A 20094-nucleotide genomic window follows, 5' to 3' on the forward strand; every position below is an offset into this window, starting at 1 on the left:
CTTGTTCAGTTGCCTGGGGTTGACTCCTTGTGTTCTTCACCTGAATTGACACTTCATGACATCATGGCAGCGATAGTTAGGGTCAAGTCGTCACGTCACTGGGACAGAAAATGGAGTCTCTTAAGAATAAGCTAGACATTGTCACCATTGAGGTCAATCTTATCCGTGCAGACCTCACCAAAGTTAATGAGAAGGTTAAATCGTTGGACATCAAGACCGTCAGCCTGACTGATGATGTGGAGTTGCTCCAGCAGGAAATGCGGGAGCTCAAAACCTCTTGCGACCTGACTGAGCGCAAACTGGACGAATACGAAGGACGCGCCCGGCGCAACAATGTACGTATATTGGGAGTGCCTGATAGATCTGAAGGCCCCGCACCAGACTTGTTTGTCGAAGGCCTTATCCTCACGCACCTCAAGCCCAAGGGACTGAGTAACTTTGTCACCATCGAGCGGGCCCACAGGGTCCTGGAACAGTGCCCTAGGCCTGGTGCACCCCCGTGTCCGATGATCGCCGGGGTGTTGAACCTCTGAGATAGGGATGCCATCCTGCAGGTGGCACGCCTGGGTCCCCTGCTATGGTACGAGAACTCTACCCTCACTTTCTTCCCCGACTTCACGCTGATGGTCCAGAAACAGCGCCGGAATTTCCTTGCAGTTAAGAAAAAACTTAGAGACAAAGGAGTGAAATATGCTATGATGTTTTCGGCATGCTTGAGGGTGGAGGTCAAGGGAAAAGCCTGTTTATTTGATAATCCGGAGACACAGTAGACTTGGCGCAGACCCTGTGGGAAGCATATAAAACTCTCATTCGGGGGGAGGCGGTATCTCTGATTGCAGGTAAAAAGAAGGAACGACAGTCTGCCTTGGAAAAAGCAGAAGAGAAATTGATAAAACTAGAAAGGGAAGTATCTCAAGCGGTAACCCCTGAGGGTCTTCAACGTTTAAAACTATGGCAAGATGAGTTTGGTGGCCTCGCCAGAGATAGAGCCAAGGCGCAGACAAGGCAGGAAAGCTGATCGCATGACTTGAAAGGAGGGAGTGAGCGTCGAGGCTGGTGCCAGAGTTACAGAGGGACAGCTCCAGTACTATTGTAGACCCGCAGGCCATCGCCAACGCGTTTGCAGACTACTATCGTGGAATGTATAGTTCAATGGGTGTGTATACCAAAGTGGACAACAGGAAGATGATCAGGGATATTCAACTGCCCATGCTATCAGGTGACAATCAGGAATATCTGGAAACCCCGCTCACAGATGACGAAGTGGTTCAAGCTATCAGAGGAGTGCATTCTGGTAAGGCCTCGGGTCCGAACGGCATTCCAATAGAGCTTTACAAATTGAGATCCAATAGAATTGCTTCATTTCTTCGCACTATGTTTGAAGAAAGCACGGACAAGGGGCAACTTCCAGATGACTAGCGGGTGGCCAATACAGTGGTCCTCCACAAGGAAGGCAAGCCTAAGACTTGCTGCTCATCCTATAGGCTCATCTCGTTGCTAAACGTGGACCCCAAGGTCTTGGCAAAGTTGCTGGCAACGAGGTTGGCCAAAGTCATTACTTCCTTGATACACCCAGATCAGTTGAGCTTTATGCCACATCGAAATACGGCCCTCAATCTACGTCAGCTGCACAGGGTTCTTGGCAGGACCCCGACGATCCAGGAGCCGGCAGTGTACCGAACACCACTATGGCATTTGACAGAGTCGAGTGGCCCTATCTTTTTGCAGTATTGGACAAACTGGGTTTCGGCCCGGAATTCACAAGTTGGGTACGCCTTCTATCTTCAGCTCCGATGGCCAGGGTGGTAGGTAGTGAACAACCGCAGATCCCCTGACTTCCATTTGGACATGGGCACCAGACAGGGATGTCCCCTGTCCCCGCTCCTCTTCGCCCTGGCCTTAGAGCCGTTGGCGGCTTGGGTCTGATGGGACCGCTCGATACGTGGAATACGATGGACAATGGTGTGGGAGGACAAAATCTCATTATACGCAGACGATGTTCTGCTTTACCTTACAAACCAGAGGGGATCCATAATTTGTTTTTTGGATGTGTTGGCAATTTTTGGGAATTGGTCCTAATCGGTGCTCTATGTCCTTAGGGGAGACCCTCCAGTCATTTCGGGCACCTGTCCAATACAAGTTGCCCCGAGGGATTCAGGTACCTCAGTATTTATATCACATTGGACCCGAAGCTCCTCTACACTAACAACCTGAACCCTCCTCTGACGCGATTTAGAGGTGATGTGACCCGCTGGAAGGCTCTCCCGCTCTCCCTGCTGGTTAGAGCGTGCTTTTCAAAATGATGGCTCCGCCCCGGTTTTATACGCTCTTCAGAATACGATGGAGACGGTTCCCGCGTCCTACTGTAGGAAAATAGAGGCCCTCCAGAGGCAGCTACTCTGGGACGGTAAACCTGTATAGCATTCTCCAAACTTACCCTCTCCTGGTATGACGGGGAATAGGATTGCCAGACCTGAAGAAATATTACTGCGCCTACCAATCGGCTGCAGTGAATCACGTGATATACAGACCCCCAGATGACCCTGGGTGCGCAATGGACCGTTGGCAACTTCCGGTGGGTGACTATACGAGAGCACTGTATGCCGGGCCCCGCAGGTTTCCACTCACAGAACCCAAGGCGCATGCCGTCCAGGTGTGGCACGCAGCCAACAGACACCTCAAATGGGATGGGAAACTCACACTTGCCACCCCTCTTTGGAATTCAGAGAGGTTGGGAAGTCTATGGGAGTCCAAGGGGTTCGACAAGTGGGAACTTATAGGGATCACGCACATAAAAGACATTTGGGGGGAGGGAACAATACACATATTTGATTCCCTTAAACTGCAGTATCAATTGAACAACTGTGAGTACTTCGGCTACCTCCAGATCGAACATGTGTTGCTCACCCACATTCCCAGGGTCACGACACTCTCTGATGTACCCCCCCTCGAGGATAGAGTTTTGGATGGGCATCTTCCAGAGAAAACCATCTCTCTGAAATTTAAGAAACTCATAAATAATATGGAAGACCTGGTAGTTATAATAAGAAGACATTGGAATGAGGATGGTTTGGAGCTAGATGATGAGGACTGGCAGGAGGCGATTTGTCCCAGCGGGTGGTGTCAATCCAGATGAGGCTTAGACTGGTGCAACTCAAGATACTACGCAGGTCATATGTCACTGGGCCCTATCTGGTCCATATGGGCTCCATGGAGAGCAGAGAATGCAAGAGGGGATGTGGGAAACTGGGGACGTTCATACATATACTGAGCACTGTCGTAGTGTACAAGCGTTTTAGGGAGAGGTACGCCGTACATTACGGGTGGTCCTGGGGATAGAACTACATTCAGAGGCCCACAGATGTATTCTGAATGTCTGGGAACCCACGGACCTAAACACATACAAAAGGCAATGGGCAACGTTGGCACGCATGATAGCGAAGCGTAATATCGACCAACTCTGGGGAGCTAGCCAGCCGCCCCGGATTGAGAAATGGAGGGAGGATTTAGACTAGTGTATGTTTAGGGAGAGGTCAGTCTATTCTGCCAGGGGATGCCCGGGGAAGTGGGGTAAGGTCTGGGAGGCTCGCTCATCGCTGTCACTAGAGATAACCTCCTTTCTGGCCTTTAGCTTCTGAAGCCAAATCAAAAGGCGTCCCTCACAATATCTCAGAGTCTTACTAGAGAAAGTGCGACATACCATGCAGTCCTTGGCCTGGTGATCAGGGTATAGACAGTAAATGATGGTCATCCGTGTAGATTCTCTTTTTTGAACAAGTAGCACAGGCTCCAAATAGAACTTTCTTCTCTTTCCCAAACATTCCTAAAAGAATGTACCTGAAGACAGTCGAAAGTATTACCAAATCCAACTGAAGATAAAAGAACAAAGTTCCTCAAACAGGCTGAAAAAACTGAGTTTGAGCAGAGCTCAAAGGAGACTCCCTAGCACAATGTGCGGTAGAAAATCTGAGGGCCAAAAGGTTCTCTCAGGAGTGTTCTAGAGGGTGAGGGGATCTGATTGGTCCAGAGACAAGTTTGGTCTCTTTTACATAACGAAGGTTATGTGTTGCAACAGGGAAAGGGGCCTAGGCCTCTTTTCAGTTTGCTATACACTAAGCATTGCTTTTTTATGTACAGGAGACTCCCGTCTCGACAACGGGGAATGATTCAGGCATGTGAATCTATGAAAGCTTCCAATAATGAAGAATTACAGTTACAGGTAAGTAAATTGTTTTGGACTTTTGACTTCATTTCGGAATATAGATCCTCTCTCAATGTGTCCACATGACCGACTGCGTAGGGCGAGGTAGTCCAACATGCAGCGAAATCTGGCTTGAGATATTCTTCAATTATGGTATATCTGACTGCTGTAACCTCATATTGCAGAACTCTCCCGTCCCATCCTAATTCTTGACTAGACTGGTTACGGAAATTATGTGAGGTCTTTTTTTGCACATTTGTTCCTTTAAAAAAAGAACTTGACAGTGTGGGAGCTCAATACAGTGCTCAGTGGAGTTAACAAAAAAAACTTTTGTACCTATTTATAAGGCATCTTCTGAGATGCTCACATGGAAAATAGCTTTCTTATTAGTGTTAACATCAGCAAGACCCAGCTGGGATATATGGGCGTTTTCCATGCAGCCATGCTTTCCTAAAATTTAGGACAAGCAAGAGACTCAATCTACAAATCCTAAATTCATTGTACCATCTAAATGAAAATATTAATTTACTAATATTAACGACAACATCTACAGTTGCAGAGTAATGTTAAAAGTTCTCCACTGACAAGACAAAATACTTTTTGATATTTGTTTTGCATGGAAACTCTAACAAAGAATGCCTTTGACAAAACAAGGCATGACACGCTGGATCACAGAGTATCTCCTTCTGTCATGCCAAAACGGGGCACCCTCTCAGGCAGATAGTAGTGGCACATTCGATGAGGGGTATGACTGCCACCTCTGTTCTATTCGTTGGAATGTGCTTACTGTATAGATGTAAAGCGATGACTTGACCTTTAACCCACACCACCACCAAGCATTAGAGCTTAGATGTTCGGTTGAAAACCAAAAGGGCAGGGAACAGGCAGTGCTACGCAACCTATTTATTAACGTAAGCCTCATTTTTAGGTCTCGCCTGAGCCAGTGCATGTGTTGCTCTGGCAAGACATTTAGTAGCTGGTTCAAAAGTGCTACCTAGCCGCCCACAAGCTTACTATTATGCGCACACGCGGGTGCGACATGCACAGCACTTTGTCCCGTCACGTGCGCCCGCGTTTGCGGACCACTTGCGTTTTTTTATTTCAAATATCCCTCTGCATGCCCGTCCCTCGAATATTCCACAACAAACCCGTACATTAGGACCCTCAATTGCCAAACAGACCAACATAATTCAGTGCCTTCCTATGGTGACCTTTGAAGACAACAGCAAAGGCTCCATGACCTACGAGATCCTTTCTGCTGTACTCAAAGTCTCCACCACCTCCATGATCAGAGTATACAGATTGGTGAGACCCAGACGACCATCAGTGACAAGCCGGTGTTGGCTCTCTTAAAGGTTCCTCTGGCAAGCTTTCTCTCCGCTGCAGCCACGGCAACCCTTCACAGTGCTCAGACGAGGCTGCAGACCCAGCGGCTCTGGCCATGGTGAAGGCAGGTAGAGCGCAAGAGGAGATAACAGATGCTTTCCTTTAGTTCCTAATTTTGGAATCCATAAGCGTTCCTTGTTATGGGGAAGCGGCATATATTCTGCATGGTGGTGCTTCTCAAAAAGCCATCCTGCAGTTATAAATCATGCTGAGCTAGTAAAAAGTATGTGGGACGCTCCATTGTATCCAGGCATGGATAAGCAGCACTGCAAAAGCATGCTGGCATCCACAGTCACGAGCATTATAGTGATATAGAACAACAAGGTCTCTTCCTTCCTTGCCACTTAATGGGACCATCTGCCTGCTTTTTAGACGAACTTTCTGAAAATTCAGCCTGACGACCGTCCCCCGTTGTTCATTTTTAAACGGATATCATTTGTCCACAATGCTAACACTTTCACGATGCACAACAACCAATGCCACAGCTAAACATGTTCAAGGGAGTCATCTGAGTGAGGGCGGTACTGCTTATATGTGTAAGGCGATCTAGGATTGGAGCATCGGGTCACCTCAGCCAGCCTCAATGCACTGCACAGAATTTCGAAACGCTGATTGGTTTTGGAGTCAACACGTTCTTCTGTCCAAACAGTCCACAGGCAGCCGATAGGTGCAGCCCAGTTTGGAGCAGGGTGGGCTGGGGTAGAGGTGTGCCTGGTCTGTCAGTCATGGACCGGAAATTGATAGCCTTTGTCCAACCAGCCAGACCAGGTTAGGTGAATGTTGCTTCCCAACGTCTGAACTGGAAGGAAAGAATAAAGACTAAGGATAAGGAACAAGAACGGGCGGCTTAGTGCCACTAGAACTTTCTCCCCCGGAGCGTCTTTACAGCGTCACAGTCTGTTGACGGCTGGCAGCCGGGCACTCGCATTGGCTGCTACCCAAGTTCATGGAGTTCAGGCCAGGCCAGTGACTGCCTTGCAGGGTCTGGCAAGATGTGGAGGTGACAGTTTAGTAAAGCACGTGGAATTGCTAGCAATTACTGACACTAGATATTCTTTTTATTACATGAAACAGGTTTGAGTAGCACCCTGCTGCCACACTGACTACTGCCTGGCATGCCACTTTAAGGCAGGAGGGATAAAACATAACCTGCAACGGTGGGAATGAGGAGGTAGGAAGTGTAGTGTGTTGGAGCATAGAGCTGTGACCCTGAAATAAATGATCACACTTGTAGGTAAAGGCCGGTTAGTAGTTGTGTTGTTACTGTCATTGGCAGCATGGCACGGGCAATGTGTGGTGCAAGTTGCAGTGGACTCTTGACGAGAACCCTTCCACTTATGTTTTTTTTATACTAATGCACTATGATATATGGGAGACTCTGGGGCCCCTCGTCACTTTCTGCAAAGGGCCCCATGCTATCACATGACACCGATGACCCAGATGTGAAGTACCTCTAGCCATTCAGACTGCTGTCCCCTCTCCACCAGGAATGTGTGCTGGTGATGGCCGCATGTCAGGCTTTTTAAATGAGTCATCCTTTGACACTCTCTCTTTCCACCAATCCATCATTTGAAAACAACAAATACTTTTAGGGAAATTAGAGATGAGGGGATCATTTAAAAAGGCTGCATTGCTGCTAGAGATTACCTGAAAGGATTTTAGAGTCGTTCATTATTGAGAAATCAATGAGCGTTTTTGCCAGTAAACTTAAAGACTACAATATAGGGCAAAAAATTGACCAGTTTCTGTGTCTTTTTTATTTCAGACTGCATGAGCCACTGTGTAGTAATTGTATAGCTCTTCAATCCCTGGCAGCACAGCACCTAGGATAATGTGCTGCATGGCTAAACACTTATATGGTCCCAAAAGCGAGACCTGTTGGCTATGCCAATGCTTGTTCACTTTGCATTAAGGTTAATGTAATGAAATGCTTTGGTAGTCTTATTTATGGCAGGTGTGTCTATGAAGGTTTTAGAGCTGAAAAAGAAAACGTGGTTTATGTAAAAATGCAATTCTCCAGTATCTTTCTAGATTTACATGTGTTCACCTATACCTTCCTGAAACAAGCTATGACAACTTGACAGTTGGCGCCTCTGGGGAGCATTGAAACTCTCCACCTGATTGGTTGGACTTCAGGTCATAAAATGAGGTGGATGGGCGATTTGTAGTCTATGGCTGGATTCAATATGTCTTCAATGTCATTTGCTGCTCCATTAACATTGACTATCGAGGGTTCCCAGCCTGATGTTGGTAATTAAAGAAAGTATGTGACTTTAATAAAGATGCTATCGTTGGAGACCTGTAGTTATAAGCATCTTTTTATTTTATAGCAATTCATACTCCTGGCAAGGAACTGAAGTGCATTGGAAGGGTGGGACACTGCATCAAAGGGATGTCCATGGTTGAATGATTGTCAAATTGCAGGGTGACTCATGTGGGAAAGATTTTGCTGTTACGCATGATTGACCAAAGAGGTGCCATTATTCTGTCATTGGTCATCACAGCTAAGGACCTAATTCTGATTTTAAGACATAATGCTGATCTCAGAGCTAACAGGAATATGTACAGGGAACTAAATTATGATTTTGTTTTCTTAATATCGCCTCTTGCCCACAGTGTTCCAAATTTTGGCAAGTAAATGTGCAGAACTTACTTGGGGGAAAAGGACAGGACAATAGGCAAAACAAAGGAAGATAAACACTGATTGTTCCTCGTTTCCAAGTGAAGAACGTAGAATAGAAGGTATTTACCATACCTATTAAATACCTCAGTCATCAGTAATGGTATTTACTGGGTGTGATAAATGCCTCACCCTGTCACCAGGATGGTTGCTATTTGAACTGTGGTGTTAGAAAATGAATAATCATCATGTATCCTCAATGAATATCGATGGAAATGTTAAGACCATAATGTATCTATGTAAGTTCCCCCTGTAGAGAACATGTAAAAATGTATTTAGTCTTCGTGTGCATCAATGTAATAAAGGGAGATATGGTTTGATTTACATTGTCTTTTAGCATATTCAGAGACTAGAAATGGAGATAAAAACAGCAAAAGAAGAGTTGCTGATGCATGTAAGTTCTATTTTTTCTCAAAACTTTCTCTATTGAGTTTTTAGAAGTTACATCAATACAATCCTGTTTTTTTTTGGTTTTGTATACAATTGTCACAGTTGAACCTGCGACTTACAACAATGCTATTAGAGACATCAGTTGCTAATCATTTTCAGGTGTCTTCAGTAAGATTCACATTTGTTAATAAACTGTTGCAAAGAATTCTCATCATTCCTTCATTATCCACCCCCTCCCCCTATCAAAAGAAAAACAAGCATTTACAATGCAACGGTTTCGCCTTTGGAGAAGTTAGAGCTATTGGCATTGTAAATGACAAAATTTGTATGTATGTGTTGGTTTTGAAAACAGATAAATAAATGGCATTGTCATTTACATTGCCAATAGCTTATTCTCTCGCAAATGTGAGAACTATTGTACCCTACGGACGAGCTCAGCAGACAGCAATTACTACCACCCACACACACACCCAGAGCCAGCCACACACACAACCAGAGCAGTCACATACACACACCCACTGGAGCAGCCACACACACACACACACACTGGAGCAGTCATACACACACACACCCACTGGAGCAGTCACATACACACACACACACACTCTGGAGCAGTCACATACACACACACACACACTCTGGAGCAGTCACATACACACACACTCTGGAGCAGTCACATACACACACACCCTGGAGCAGTCACACACACACGCACACACCCAGGAGCAGTCACACACACACGCACACACACACTCTGGAGTAGTCGCATGCACGCACACACTGGAGCAGTCACACACGCACACACACACTGGAGCAGTCACATACACACACACCCTGGAGCAGTCACACACACACACCCAGGAGCAGTCACACACACACACACACACTCTGGAGCAGTCACATGCACGCACACACTGGAGCAGTCACACACGCACACACTCGAGCAGTCACACACGCACACACTCGGGATCCCTCATGTGTAGACAGCGGGTGAGATCGTTGGTGTTTTCAAATATAGAAGAACGGGCAAAATGGAAGACTTTACTAAGGTCTAGTGCTTATAGAAATAGTAGAAGTGCTATATAAAAAACATGAAAGTCGTGTGGTCACACAGCGGAGAAGGTGGACTGTGTGCATCGATGGGCTGGCGCTACCAGTACAGGATGAGCTACAGGACAAATTGCAGGCACCTAGTAAAGCGCACATCTAGAGAAGAACTTTAAATGAGTTTGTGACTTAGGGCGGATACTAAAAGGGAACGGGCGCCCGAGGGAAAATTCATGTGAGACGAGTACTTACACAGTGTTTATTTTACAAACGTTTTTCTCTAGATTACCAGTTTACCACCCTCTTTTCACGTCTTTTCTTAAACAGTGCGAAGCGCCTAAACTTACAAATCTTGATAAAAGCCTGGCACGCAGGGGCCATATTACTCAGTCATGCTCGAGGGGCCCCTGCATCGCCTTAAGTGACATCATCGATTTGTCAAATAAATCCGGTGGATGAAACGCTCACTGCGACATCTTCGCGCAACCTGCAGCCCACAGACTTAAATCACAGCGAGACTGTCAGTCTATCATTCTTCTTCCTAAAGTGGACATGATCGTTCACTTCAGTAACAGCAACACTTTTGACATGCAGTGCTACGAAACTCCAGTTTTGTATTTCCAAACGCTACCCTACATTTTCTTAAAGCTTCACTAGGCGCCGGCACCGTAGAACACTGTTCATCCGCTTTTAAAAAACAAATACAATTCTTTACAACTACTCCCTCAATACGGCATGTGCCCCATGTCACGGGCACTGCGCTGGAATCGCCGTCACCCAATAATTGTTTAAGGGGCAAGGCTTTACTCAATTTTACTCGAAAAGCAGAGATGGATAATGAAGGGAAAGTCCCACCATGTTACCTCTTTTCAGATGTTTTAATGTTTCCTCAATGTTATTTTCTTTGCCGTATTTATCATGGTAGACTCGTGATTGGCCTCAAGGCAGGTATCAAATGGCCTCCGACTTTAAAAATTCGCCTGTACTCTGGATTCGGCTGGTACTGCAATCATCTGGGGGCAATTGTCCCTAGCCTTTCACTAGCGCCGCCTCTGGGAAGTGGAGCAGGTGCCATGGTCTTCTAGGCACCCCCAGGTACAAAGTGTTCATGCTGTATTTCGTTTAATCAGGGTCGATAGCTTCCGGCTGCTAATCACAATGGTCAGCCCCCCAGAAGTGTTGAGCGCCCCCTACAGCCGTCAAGAGTAGCTGCAACCACCTGGGAGACTTAACCTGCTGCTGTGGCCACCAAGTGACCCCGCCCTCACCCCCCATATGTGGCACATTCCGTCAGTCCTGGTTGTGAAGCCCTTGGAATGCGGAGGCCTGCAAGTCCACTTGACCTAGAAATAACCCCAAGAACAACAAGTCCAGGGGAATAAAGCACAGCACCTGAATGGAGGTGCCACATGACCCATGCCAGGCACCGAACGGTGAGATTACGCCCCACAACCCCCAGTCACCACCGGCAGTCACAGTTCAGTATAAAAGGTGTTTTATTTTAAAACAATTATCTTTCAACACATTTTTGCTTTGCAAAAAATATACAATATTAAAGTGCATTTGTTGTGCGTGCCACGGGGTAGGGAATGAGGGAGAGTGAGAATCAGTTGTTCGCCAATGCCGCAGAGAGCCGTTCAAGGCAGTCGAGAGGGACACTCGGTGTGGGCCTTAAGCAGTCAATAAGGCCCCATTGCCAGAGGGAGGTCTATGGTCGTTATTTGACCTGACGTCTATGTAGTGATCCCAGCTCTTCTGTAAGCTGCGGTGATTGGACCTTCTCAAGAGCATGCAAGGTGGGGTGGCAGGGTCCACTCAATAGTCTGTAAACTGGGGTGACAGTGTCTGTCCCAGAGGATGTAAACTGCGGCGCCAGCCTTTCCAAGAGTCGGTAAGCTGCCAGCCTATCCAGGAGACTGTAAACTGCGGTGCCAGCCTGTCCTGGGCTCTGTAAGCTGCGGTGCCAGCCTATCCAGGAGACTGTAAGCTGCGGTGCCAGCCTGTCCTGGGCTCTGTAAGATGCAGAGCCAGCCTGTCCAGGAGTCTGTAAGCTGCGGTGCCAGTCGGTCCAGGACTCAGTCTGTGAGCTGCGGTGCCAGTCTTTTCAGGACTCAGTCTGTGAGCTGCGGTGCCAGTCTTTTCAGGACTCAGTCTGTGAGCTGCGGTGCCAGCCTGTCCAGACGCCTGTAAACTGCGGTGGTAGCCGGTCCGGGAGCCTGTGATCTGCGGTGCGAGCCTGTGATCTGCAGTGCCAGCCTGTCCAGGAGCCTGTGAGCTGCGGTGCGAGCCTGTGATCAGCGGTGCCAGCCGGTCCGGGAGCCTGTGAGCTGCGGTGCGAGCCTGTGATCGGCGGTGCCAGCCGGTCCGGGAGCCTGTGATCGGCGGTGCCAGCCTGTCCAGGAGCCTGTGATCTGCGGTGCGAGCCTGTGATCGGCGGTGCCAGTCTGTCCAAGCGCTTCTCTACACGGAGTTCTGGGAGAGCGTGTCGCCCAGCTCGCAGTCGGAGTCGTCCGAGCTGTGGCCCCGGGGCCTCTGCCAGGCCAGCTCGTCCTCCGAGGTGTCTGTGCGGGGGTCCTCCGGGTCTCCCCGAGGGGGTGCCAGGCCCAGCCTGGCCAGCTTGGCCTGCTGCTGCTCCACGCTCTGCTTGCGCCACTTGATGCGCCGGTTCTGGAACCACACCTTGACCTGCGGAGGAGAGGAGGGGGTTAGACACTGACCAGAGGGACTTCCAAGCCCCTGGTGGGCGCGCTGCACAGCGCCTCGAAGCAACACATGAGATGTGATGAACTCAGCCCCTCCAATGACCTCCTCGGATTCCCTCACCCCGCCATAGCCCCTCGCACATGCATTTCTTTCAAAGCACTGGTAGAGCCTGGCTTTACTAATCCGCTCAGTTGTCCCCATAAAACACAGATCTGTTCTTTGCAGCAAGCATGCAGCGAGAGAACCTGCCACTAGTGGAAACGAGGCGCTCTCTTTCTAACAGGATCATTACCTCCTCGTCAGCCCTCCCCGTCCCAGTCCTAACTACATGAGCATAGCTCCTCCCACCAGAAACTCCCAAGCAACTTGCAACCCATCCCTTCCCTCCAGGCCACACCCATACCCTGAGGCATATAACCCTGTGACCTGCCAATCAACAACCTGTTTGTTTTTTCTGCGGAATCACTTCCGAGCAGTCTTCGTCGAGGGGGGCACTGGAATTGGCCTCCTATCTGGTAAGTGTGGAACGGGATGCTAAGCGCCCGTTTTTAACCCCTATTGTGCCTGTTTTTCTTTTAACTTGTAGGCATTTGCTTTGAGTCCCTGCTGTAGCGGGACCGTGGGGTTGGGGGTCCGGACTGCCTGCTGTGGGGTGGTGACTCCCTGCTGCAGCCTCCCCTCTTCCGGGTTCGTTCCCTGCTCTAGCCGGTACACCCGGGGAGGGAGGGGGGGTGTGTGGCTGGCTTTTTCAGCGCGCCGAGGGCGTGCAGGATTGGCTTCTCTGTCTGTAACTCTCGGGGCTCGTTTCTTCGAGCCCGTGTTTTTCCCCTTTTTCTTTATGCTTCCTGCAATCCTTGGTGGAGTCTGGGGTTGCGGGGAGGGGGGGGGGGGACTGCCTTTGTTTGGTCCGTGGGGGCCCGTTATTTAGGTTCAGTCCGACTTTGATGATTGTTTCCTGGGTTAGTGTTCTCTTCCCCGCGTTTCTGTTGTTGGAGCTCCCTCTACTGGCGGTCCAATTTTGCTTTTTTGCCGTTTTTACTGGAGGGATTTGCATGGGGCTTGATTTCGTGTCTTGGCCTCTTGCTGCTCTGCTGTGGAGTTCTGCTGGGGAGTTGGGGAGTTCTTACCTCTGGGTTCACTGGTTCCTGGGACGGGGTCTTCTGGGTTTCTTTGTATCCTTACAGTTGGGCCCTGTTCAGTCTTTTCCTTTTGTAGTTTGGTAGCCTTCTCTGATAGGGCGGTTTGAAGGCCGGCCTTCGGTCCTGTGTAGGGATTGGCTCCAGGTCTAGGTGGCTTTCCCTGGTTGGCCCTTGGGGATTTTTGCTTGGATTGGTCTGGGTATATCTTGGGGTCTGGATTTCTGTTCTCCTATTTACAACATGGAGGGTAGAGGTGCAGACGTGCGTGAACTCGGCTGTGAGGATGGGGAGGTGGTCGCTGGTTCTTCCACTGCTCCTTCCATGGCAAATATTCAAAAAATGATTGAGGCTGCTGTGGCGGCGGCCTTTGTGGCTCATGATCCCAAGGGGCCTAAGAGACAGAAATTGGATGCCTCGGCTGAGGTAGATCCGGACGTTGACTCTGATGAGGAAGTGAAGGGTCGTTTTGTCCAAGGGGCTGACCTTCGCTGTGTTATGCAGCATGTTCGAGACAATCTGGGATTCCCTGATCCTGTGGAGGGTGGAGAGTCTGAAGACTTCTTCGCCAATTACCTGAAGAAAGATCCGGAAAGCCTCCCCATTCATACGTCTGTGAGGAAGGTGCTGGAGGGGGAGTGGAAGGATGTTGACAGGCATGCCTTTCCCCGGTTTCTGGCTAAGAGGTATCCCTTGCAGGGCTTCGCGGAGGAGTTTCCGGCTGTGGTGAAAGTGGATTCTCTGCTGGCTGGTATGGCGTCTCAGAGCCTGGTGGTGTCTGAAGATGCGGTGCCTTCTGATCCTGGGGACAAGCGTGTCGAGGGGGCCTTGAAGCGGTCCTTTGCAGCCTCCAATCTGGCTGTTCGGTCTGCTGCTTACACCAGCTATCTTGTTCAGTCGCTTCTTAAGGACTGTCAGGGTATTTCTGCGCAGCTCATGCAGGAAGAGGATCCCTCTGAGTCTTTGTCCATGTTGGAACAGCAGTTGCGTTTCATGGCTGACTTGTCCTTCGACTCCCTTAGTGCTGCGGCGGCGGCTGCTGGGGCCTCGGTTGCTGCTAGAAGGCAGTTGTGGCTTAAGTCTTGGAAGGCGGAAGCTGCTCAGAAGGCGGCCGTGATGAAGATTCCCTTCACGGGCTCTAAGCTGTTTGGGGAGCCGTTGGAAGCTTTGATTAAAAAGACAGCTGAGGACAAAAAATTGTTGGCTCCGGTCCGCTCTTCTCAGAAAGGGAAGTTTGCTGGTTATAAGCGGGCTTTTGGGCAGGCGTTTCAATCTAAGATGGCTGCTCAGCCCTTTCGTGGTAGGGGACGTGGCCGGGGTGTCCCTTCCTTCCACAAGTCCCGGGGTCAACAAGGTGCTTCCTCTTCTGCAGGTCCCTCCAAGTCGTGACTATGTGATGGATTCCTTGGAGGTGCCGGTTGGGGGTCGCCTCACCTCTTTTTTACCTGTCTGGGAGGAGTTCGTTCGGGATCTATGGGTTCTACAGGTGGTACGGCTGGGCTACAGAATAGAATTTGGGACTCCTCCGGTGGATGTGTTCAAAGCTACCCCTGTTCCCAGGTCTCTGGCAAGATGTCGTGCTCTATTGGACGGAGTTCGGGACTTGGTGTCAAAGGGTGCTGTGGTGAGGGTGCCTGTGAGACAACAGGGTCGGGGGGTTTACTCAATCCTGTTTTTGATCCAAAAGCCAAATGGGGACTTCCGTCCGGACCTGGATCTGAAGGCGGTGAACTTGTGTATCCCTCATCGGTCCTTCAAAATGGTGACTCTGCAGTTGATTCTTCCCTTCCTGTCGGTGGGAGATTTCCTGGCTTCTCTCGATCTACGGGACGCCTATTTTCATGTGCCAGTGCACGCAGATTCCCAGAGGTTCCTGCGTTTCTGTGTAGGGGTGGATCACTACCAGTTTCAGGTATTGCCCTTTGGCCTGTCTGCCTCTCCGAGGGTGTTTACTAAAGTGTTGGCGCCCTTGGTGGGTTTGTTGCATGCTAAGGGTATACAGGTTTTCCCTTACTTGGACGATTGGCTGATTTCTTCCTCTTCTTTCATTCAGGCTCAGTCACATTCCCGGGAGGTTTGCAGTCTCCTTCAACGGTTCGGGTGGATTCTGAACTTGGAAAAATCCCATCTTCACCCCACTCAGGAACTGTTGTTCATTGGGGGGGTGTTCAACACCAGGTTGGGGAAGGTCTTCCTGTCGGAACCCCGCAGACTGACTCTTGTGCACGAACTGAAGAAGGTGTTGGGGGCTCGGTCTTCCACGGCTCGCCAGTGGTTGCGTGTTCAGGGGCTGATGTCAGCAACTGTGATGATTGTTCCTTGGGCCCGCTTACACTTATACCCCCTTGTGAATCATCTTCTGGAGCATTGGGATCCGGCCTCTCTGACTTACGAGCTGTTGGTTCCGGGGAGTGTGTCCATCGCCCGGGAGTTGTCCTGGTGGCTGGTGGATCGGAACCTCTTACAGGGCTCGCCCTTTGTGTCCCAAGTGAGGTTGGTCCTGACGACCGACGCCAGCGAACTGGGTTGGGGTGCGGTCTTGGGTCAGGAGTCTGTGCAGGGTCTTTGGTCTGTGCCGGAGGCGGAGATGTCCTCAAATTGGCGGGAATTGAAGGCGGTTCAGTTGGCGTTGTCTCATTTTCTGCCTTGGGTCCTCCAGAGGGATGTGATGGTGCGGTCGGACAACACGGTGGTGGTGTGTTATATCAACCGCCAGGGGAGCGCGAGGGTGGCTTCCCTCAATTTGTTGGTTCAGAGGATAGGCCTGTGGGCGGAGTCTCACTTGTTGTCTCTGAGGGCTTTACATCTGCCTGGGATTTTGAACTCGGAGGCGGATCGCCTGAGCAGGGTGTTTCCCTCCCTGTCGGACATGTGCCTGTCTCAGGAAGTCTTTCATTGCCTGATGGCCCGGTTCGGGGTCCCGGTGGTGGACCTGTTTGCGGCCCCGGGGAACGCCTTGAGGGAGACGTTTTGTTCTCTGGTTCGCTCTGCCGAGGTTTGGAGGGTGGATGCCCTGTCCTTCCGGTGGGAGGGGGGCCTGATGTATGCCTTTCCCCCTATTGCCCTGCTGCCGCGTGTTCTGCTGAAGGTCAAATTGGATCGGGCTTCGGTGATCCTGGTGGCTCCGGATTGGTCCAGGCGGCCTTGGTTCCCTCTGTTGTTGAAGTTGGCAGTAGGGCCTTGCTGGAGGTTGCCGGTGGTCCCTTGTCCCTTGTCATTTCCCCCTCTGTCTCTGGAGTGTCTGGTCCGCCTGAGACTGGCGGGTTGGCTGTTGAGAGGATGAACCTTGTGGCGTTGGGGTGTTCTCCTTCTGTGGCGGAATTTATTCAGAGGTCCAGGCGCCCTTCGACTCTCAAATCCTATGCCCGGCATTGGGTTTCTTTTCAGTCTTGGTGTACGGCGCGTGGGTGGTCTGCATTGGAGGTGGATCCGGTACTGGTCTTGGACTTTTTGAAGGACGGCTTTGACTTGGGTCTGGCTGTGTCATCCCTGAGGGCTCAGTGGGCTGCTGTTCGGGCCTTTCGGGGTTCGGTCTGTGACCCGGTGGTTCCCCTGGTGTCCCGTTTGTTGCGGAGTTGCTTCCTTCAGAAGCCTGTCATTCGGTCCTTTGCTCCTAGTTGGGATCTGCCTCTGGTTTTGGGGGCTTTGCAGGGGGCTCCCTTTGAGCCTCTACTGGAGGTGTCTTTGAGGTTTCTGACGATCAAGGTGCTGTTCCTGGTGGCTATTACGTCGGCTAGGCGGATTGGGGAGTTGGGCTCCTTGCTTCGTTCGGCCCCTTTTTTACGTTTCTTTCCTGATCGGGTGGTACTGCGGCCTGATCCTTCGTTTGTTCCCAAGGTCCCTTCCTCTTTTCACTGCTCTGCGGATCTGGTTTTGCCTGTTTTATGTCCTGATCCTCTTTCAGAGGTTGAGGTGCGGCTGCACTGTTTGGATGTTCGGAGGGCTCTTGAGATCTATTTGTTGCGTACTGGGCCGTTTCGTAAAGTGGAATCCCTTTTTGTGACCTTTGGCCTGGCTGGTCAGGGTCTTAAGCCTTCTGGGGCTACCCTCAGTCGTTGGCTACGATGGGCTGTGGGTGCTGCGTATGAGGCCTGTGGTGTGTTGGCTCCAGGGTCTGTTCAGGGAAGGTCGACTCGGGGGGTGGCGGCTTCCTGGGCTTGTTTTCAGGGGGCTTCCATGGCTGAAATCTGCAGGGCTGCTACCTGGAGTTCTCCGCACACCTTTATGTCCCATTATCGTTTGGTGGTTGGGGGGACTGATTCTGCTGGGTTTGGGGACGCTGTGTTGCGTTCTACTCCGGTGGTGTGACTTTCTGTGCTTTAATAAAGTCTGTTTTTTGCTACTGAGTGAAGCCGATTATTGCTTTGGTATCTGCTCATGTAGTTAGGACTGGGACGGGGAGGGCTGACGAGGAGGTAATGACCGGTTACTCACCGGTAATATTCATTACTCCGAGTCGTAGCCCTCCCCGTCCCAGTCCAGGTTCCCATCCCTCCCTCCCTGTTTCGGCTTCTTGTGCTTGTTGGGTACAGGTTGTTGATTGGCAGGTCACAGGGTTATATGCCTCAGGGTATGGGTGTGGCCTGGAGGGAAGGGATGGGTTGCAAGTTGCTTGGGAGTTTCTGGTGGGAGGAGCTATGCTCATGTAGTTAGGACTGGGACGGGGAGGGCTACGACTCGGAGTAATGAATATTACCGGTGAGTAACCGGTCATTAATCACTAGAGTCACCATGGCATGGTAATTGCTTCCTGAAAGCGGGACGCACACGTTTGTACCTCTGCAGCAGGTGCATGTACGCCGCGACCCCCGAGTTAGTAGGTGTAAAAGGAGGGGATGACCGGTGTTTGTGTGTATGAATGTTTGCGCGTGTGTCAGTGGGCGCATGAGCAGTGCTGGCTCGTGTATGTATGAATGTATGCATGTGTGTGCACGTGTGCAAATGTGTCAGTGAGTTCAAGGGCCGGGTTAACAGCTGGATGCGAGTATATACATTATATTCATGTATGCATGTGTCAGTGGGTTCACGGGTGGTGTTGACTGGTGTTTGTATGCTTCAATGAATGCATGTGTGTCAGTGGGTCCACGGGCTGGGCTGACAGTTGTGCGTGTGTTTGCATGTGTGTCAGTGAGTTTATGGGCGGGGTTGACAGGTGTGCGCATGTGTGTCATTGGGTCCAGGGGCAGGGCTGTCAGTTGTGTGTGTGTTTGCATGTGTGTCAGTGAGTTTATGGGCGGGGTAGACAGGTGTGTGTGTGTGCGTGCCCGGGCCACTCACCTGCGCCGCCAGCAGGAACCTCTCGCTGCCCACCATGTACTGCTGGCGGGAGAACTCCTGCTCCAGGCAGGAGAGCTGCTCGGGGCTAAAGATGATGCGGATCCGCTTGAACTTGCCGGCCCTGGAGCTCAGGGCCGGGTAGCAGTACTGGGGCACGGGGTGTCCTGTGGGAAAGAGAGAGGCTGGTGAGAGACAGAAGAGAGCACGCATGACTGGCAGCAGGGGCGCGCTCGGCATCACACACCAGATCACCACAAACTATCACCACGTACAGGCGGCCGGAGTAAGGTCAATAAAGCCATATGAAAAGAGCAGGCACGCAGAGATCAGAACACTGCGGACGGACACACCTAAGGGCAGACATGTTTACCCCGTACACACAAATAGTATTATAGGAGCTATAACGTGCACATGCAGCGCTACAAAATAGGGAATTACTATTAAACGAGGAGGCACTGCAGAGGGGGCAGCAGGCGTGGTGGAGGTTAAGCACACTGGCACGAGGCTGAGGACAGCGGTCAGAGGTGAAAGGGCACCCAGGGTTTAGGAAGGGCACGGGTGCGAGGTCCAAGAGTGAAGGGTGAAGAGAGAGTGGGTAAGCCACATTAGTGAGCCAGAGGACAGGCAGGGTGGACATGTTAGTGAGACAGAGGACAGGCAGGGTGGACACGTTAGTGAGACAGAGGATAGGCAGGGTGGACACGTTCGTGAGACAGCAGGACAGGCAGGGTGGACACGTTAGTGAGACAGAAGGACAGGCAGGGTGGACACGTTAGTGAGACAGCAGGACAGTGGGGTGGACACGTTAGTGAGAAAGCAGGACAGGCAGGGTGGACATTGGGGTGGACACGTTAGTGAGACAACAGGACAGGCAGGGTGGACACGTTCGGGGGACAGCAGGACAGGCAGGGTGGACACGTTAGTGAGACAGAAGGACAGGCAGGGTGGACAAGTTAGTGACATAGCAGGATAGGCAGGGTGGACACGTTAGTGAGACAGCAGGACAGGCAGGGTGGACAGTGGGGTGGACAAGTTCGTGAGACAGCAGGACAGGCAGGATGGACACGTTAGTGAGACAGCAGGACAGTGGGGTGAGACAGGACAGGCAGGGTGGACAGTGGGGTGGACATGTTGAGATAGCAGGATAGGCAGGGTGGAAACGTTCGTGAGACAGCAGGAAAGGCAGGGTGGACACGTTAGTGAGACAGGACAGGCAGGGTGGACAGTGGGGTGGACACGTTGAGATAGCAGGATAGGCAGGGTGGACACGTTCG

General features: G+C 50.7%; 2 protein-coding genes across 2 annotated transcripts in view; both read left to right on the forward strand.

Annotated features, from left to right (window-relative positions):
- CCDC192 (coiled-coil domain containing 192) overlaps positions 1 to 20094 on the forward strand; it is a 937988-nt gene that overhangs the window by 561070 nt on the left and 356824 nt on the right. Inside the window, exon 5 of the mRNA XM_086963041.1 lies at positions 8605 to 8661. Coding sequence (XP_086819167.1) covers positions 8605 to 8661 — 57 coding nt within the window. The remainder of the gene's footprint in view (positions 1 to 8604; positions 8662 to 20094) is intronic.
- On the forward strand, positions 13787 to 14932 carry LOC147727050 (lamina-associated polypeptide 2, isoforms alpha/zeta-like). The gene has a single exon (XM_086963040.1). It carries the CDS (start codon positions 13787 to 13789, stop codon positions 14930 to 14932), a length of 1146 nt encoding a protein of 381 aa, XP_086819166.1.

Source organism: Lissotriton vulgaris, chromosome 3_1 (assembly GCF_964263255.1).
Source record: "Lissotriton vulgaris chromosome 3_1, aLisVul1.2, whole genome shotgun sequence".
Classification (NCBI taxonomy): Eukaryota; Metazoa; Chordata; class Amphibia; order Caudata; family Salamandridae; genus Lissotriton; species Lissotriton vulgaris.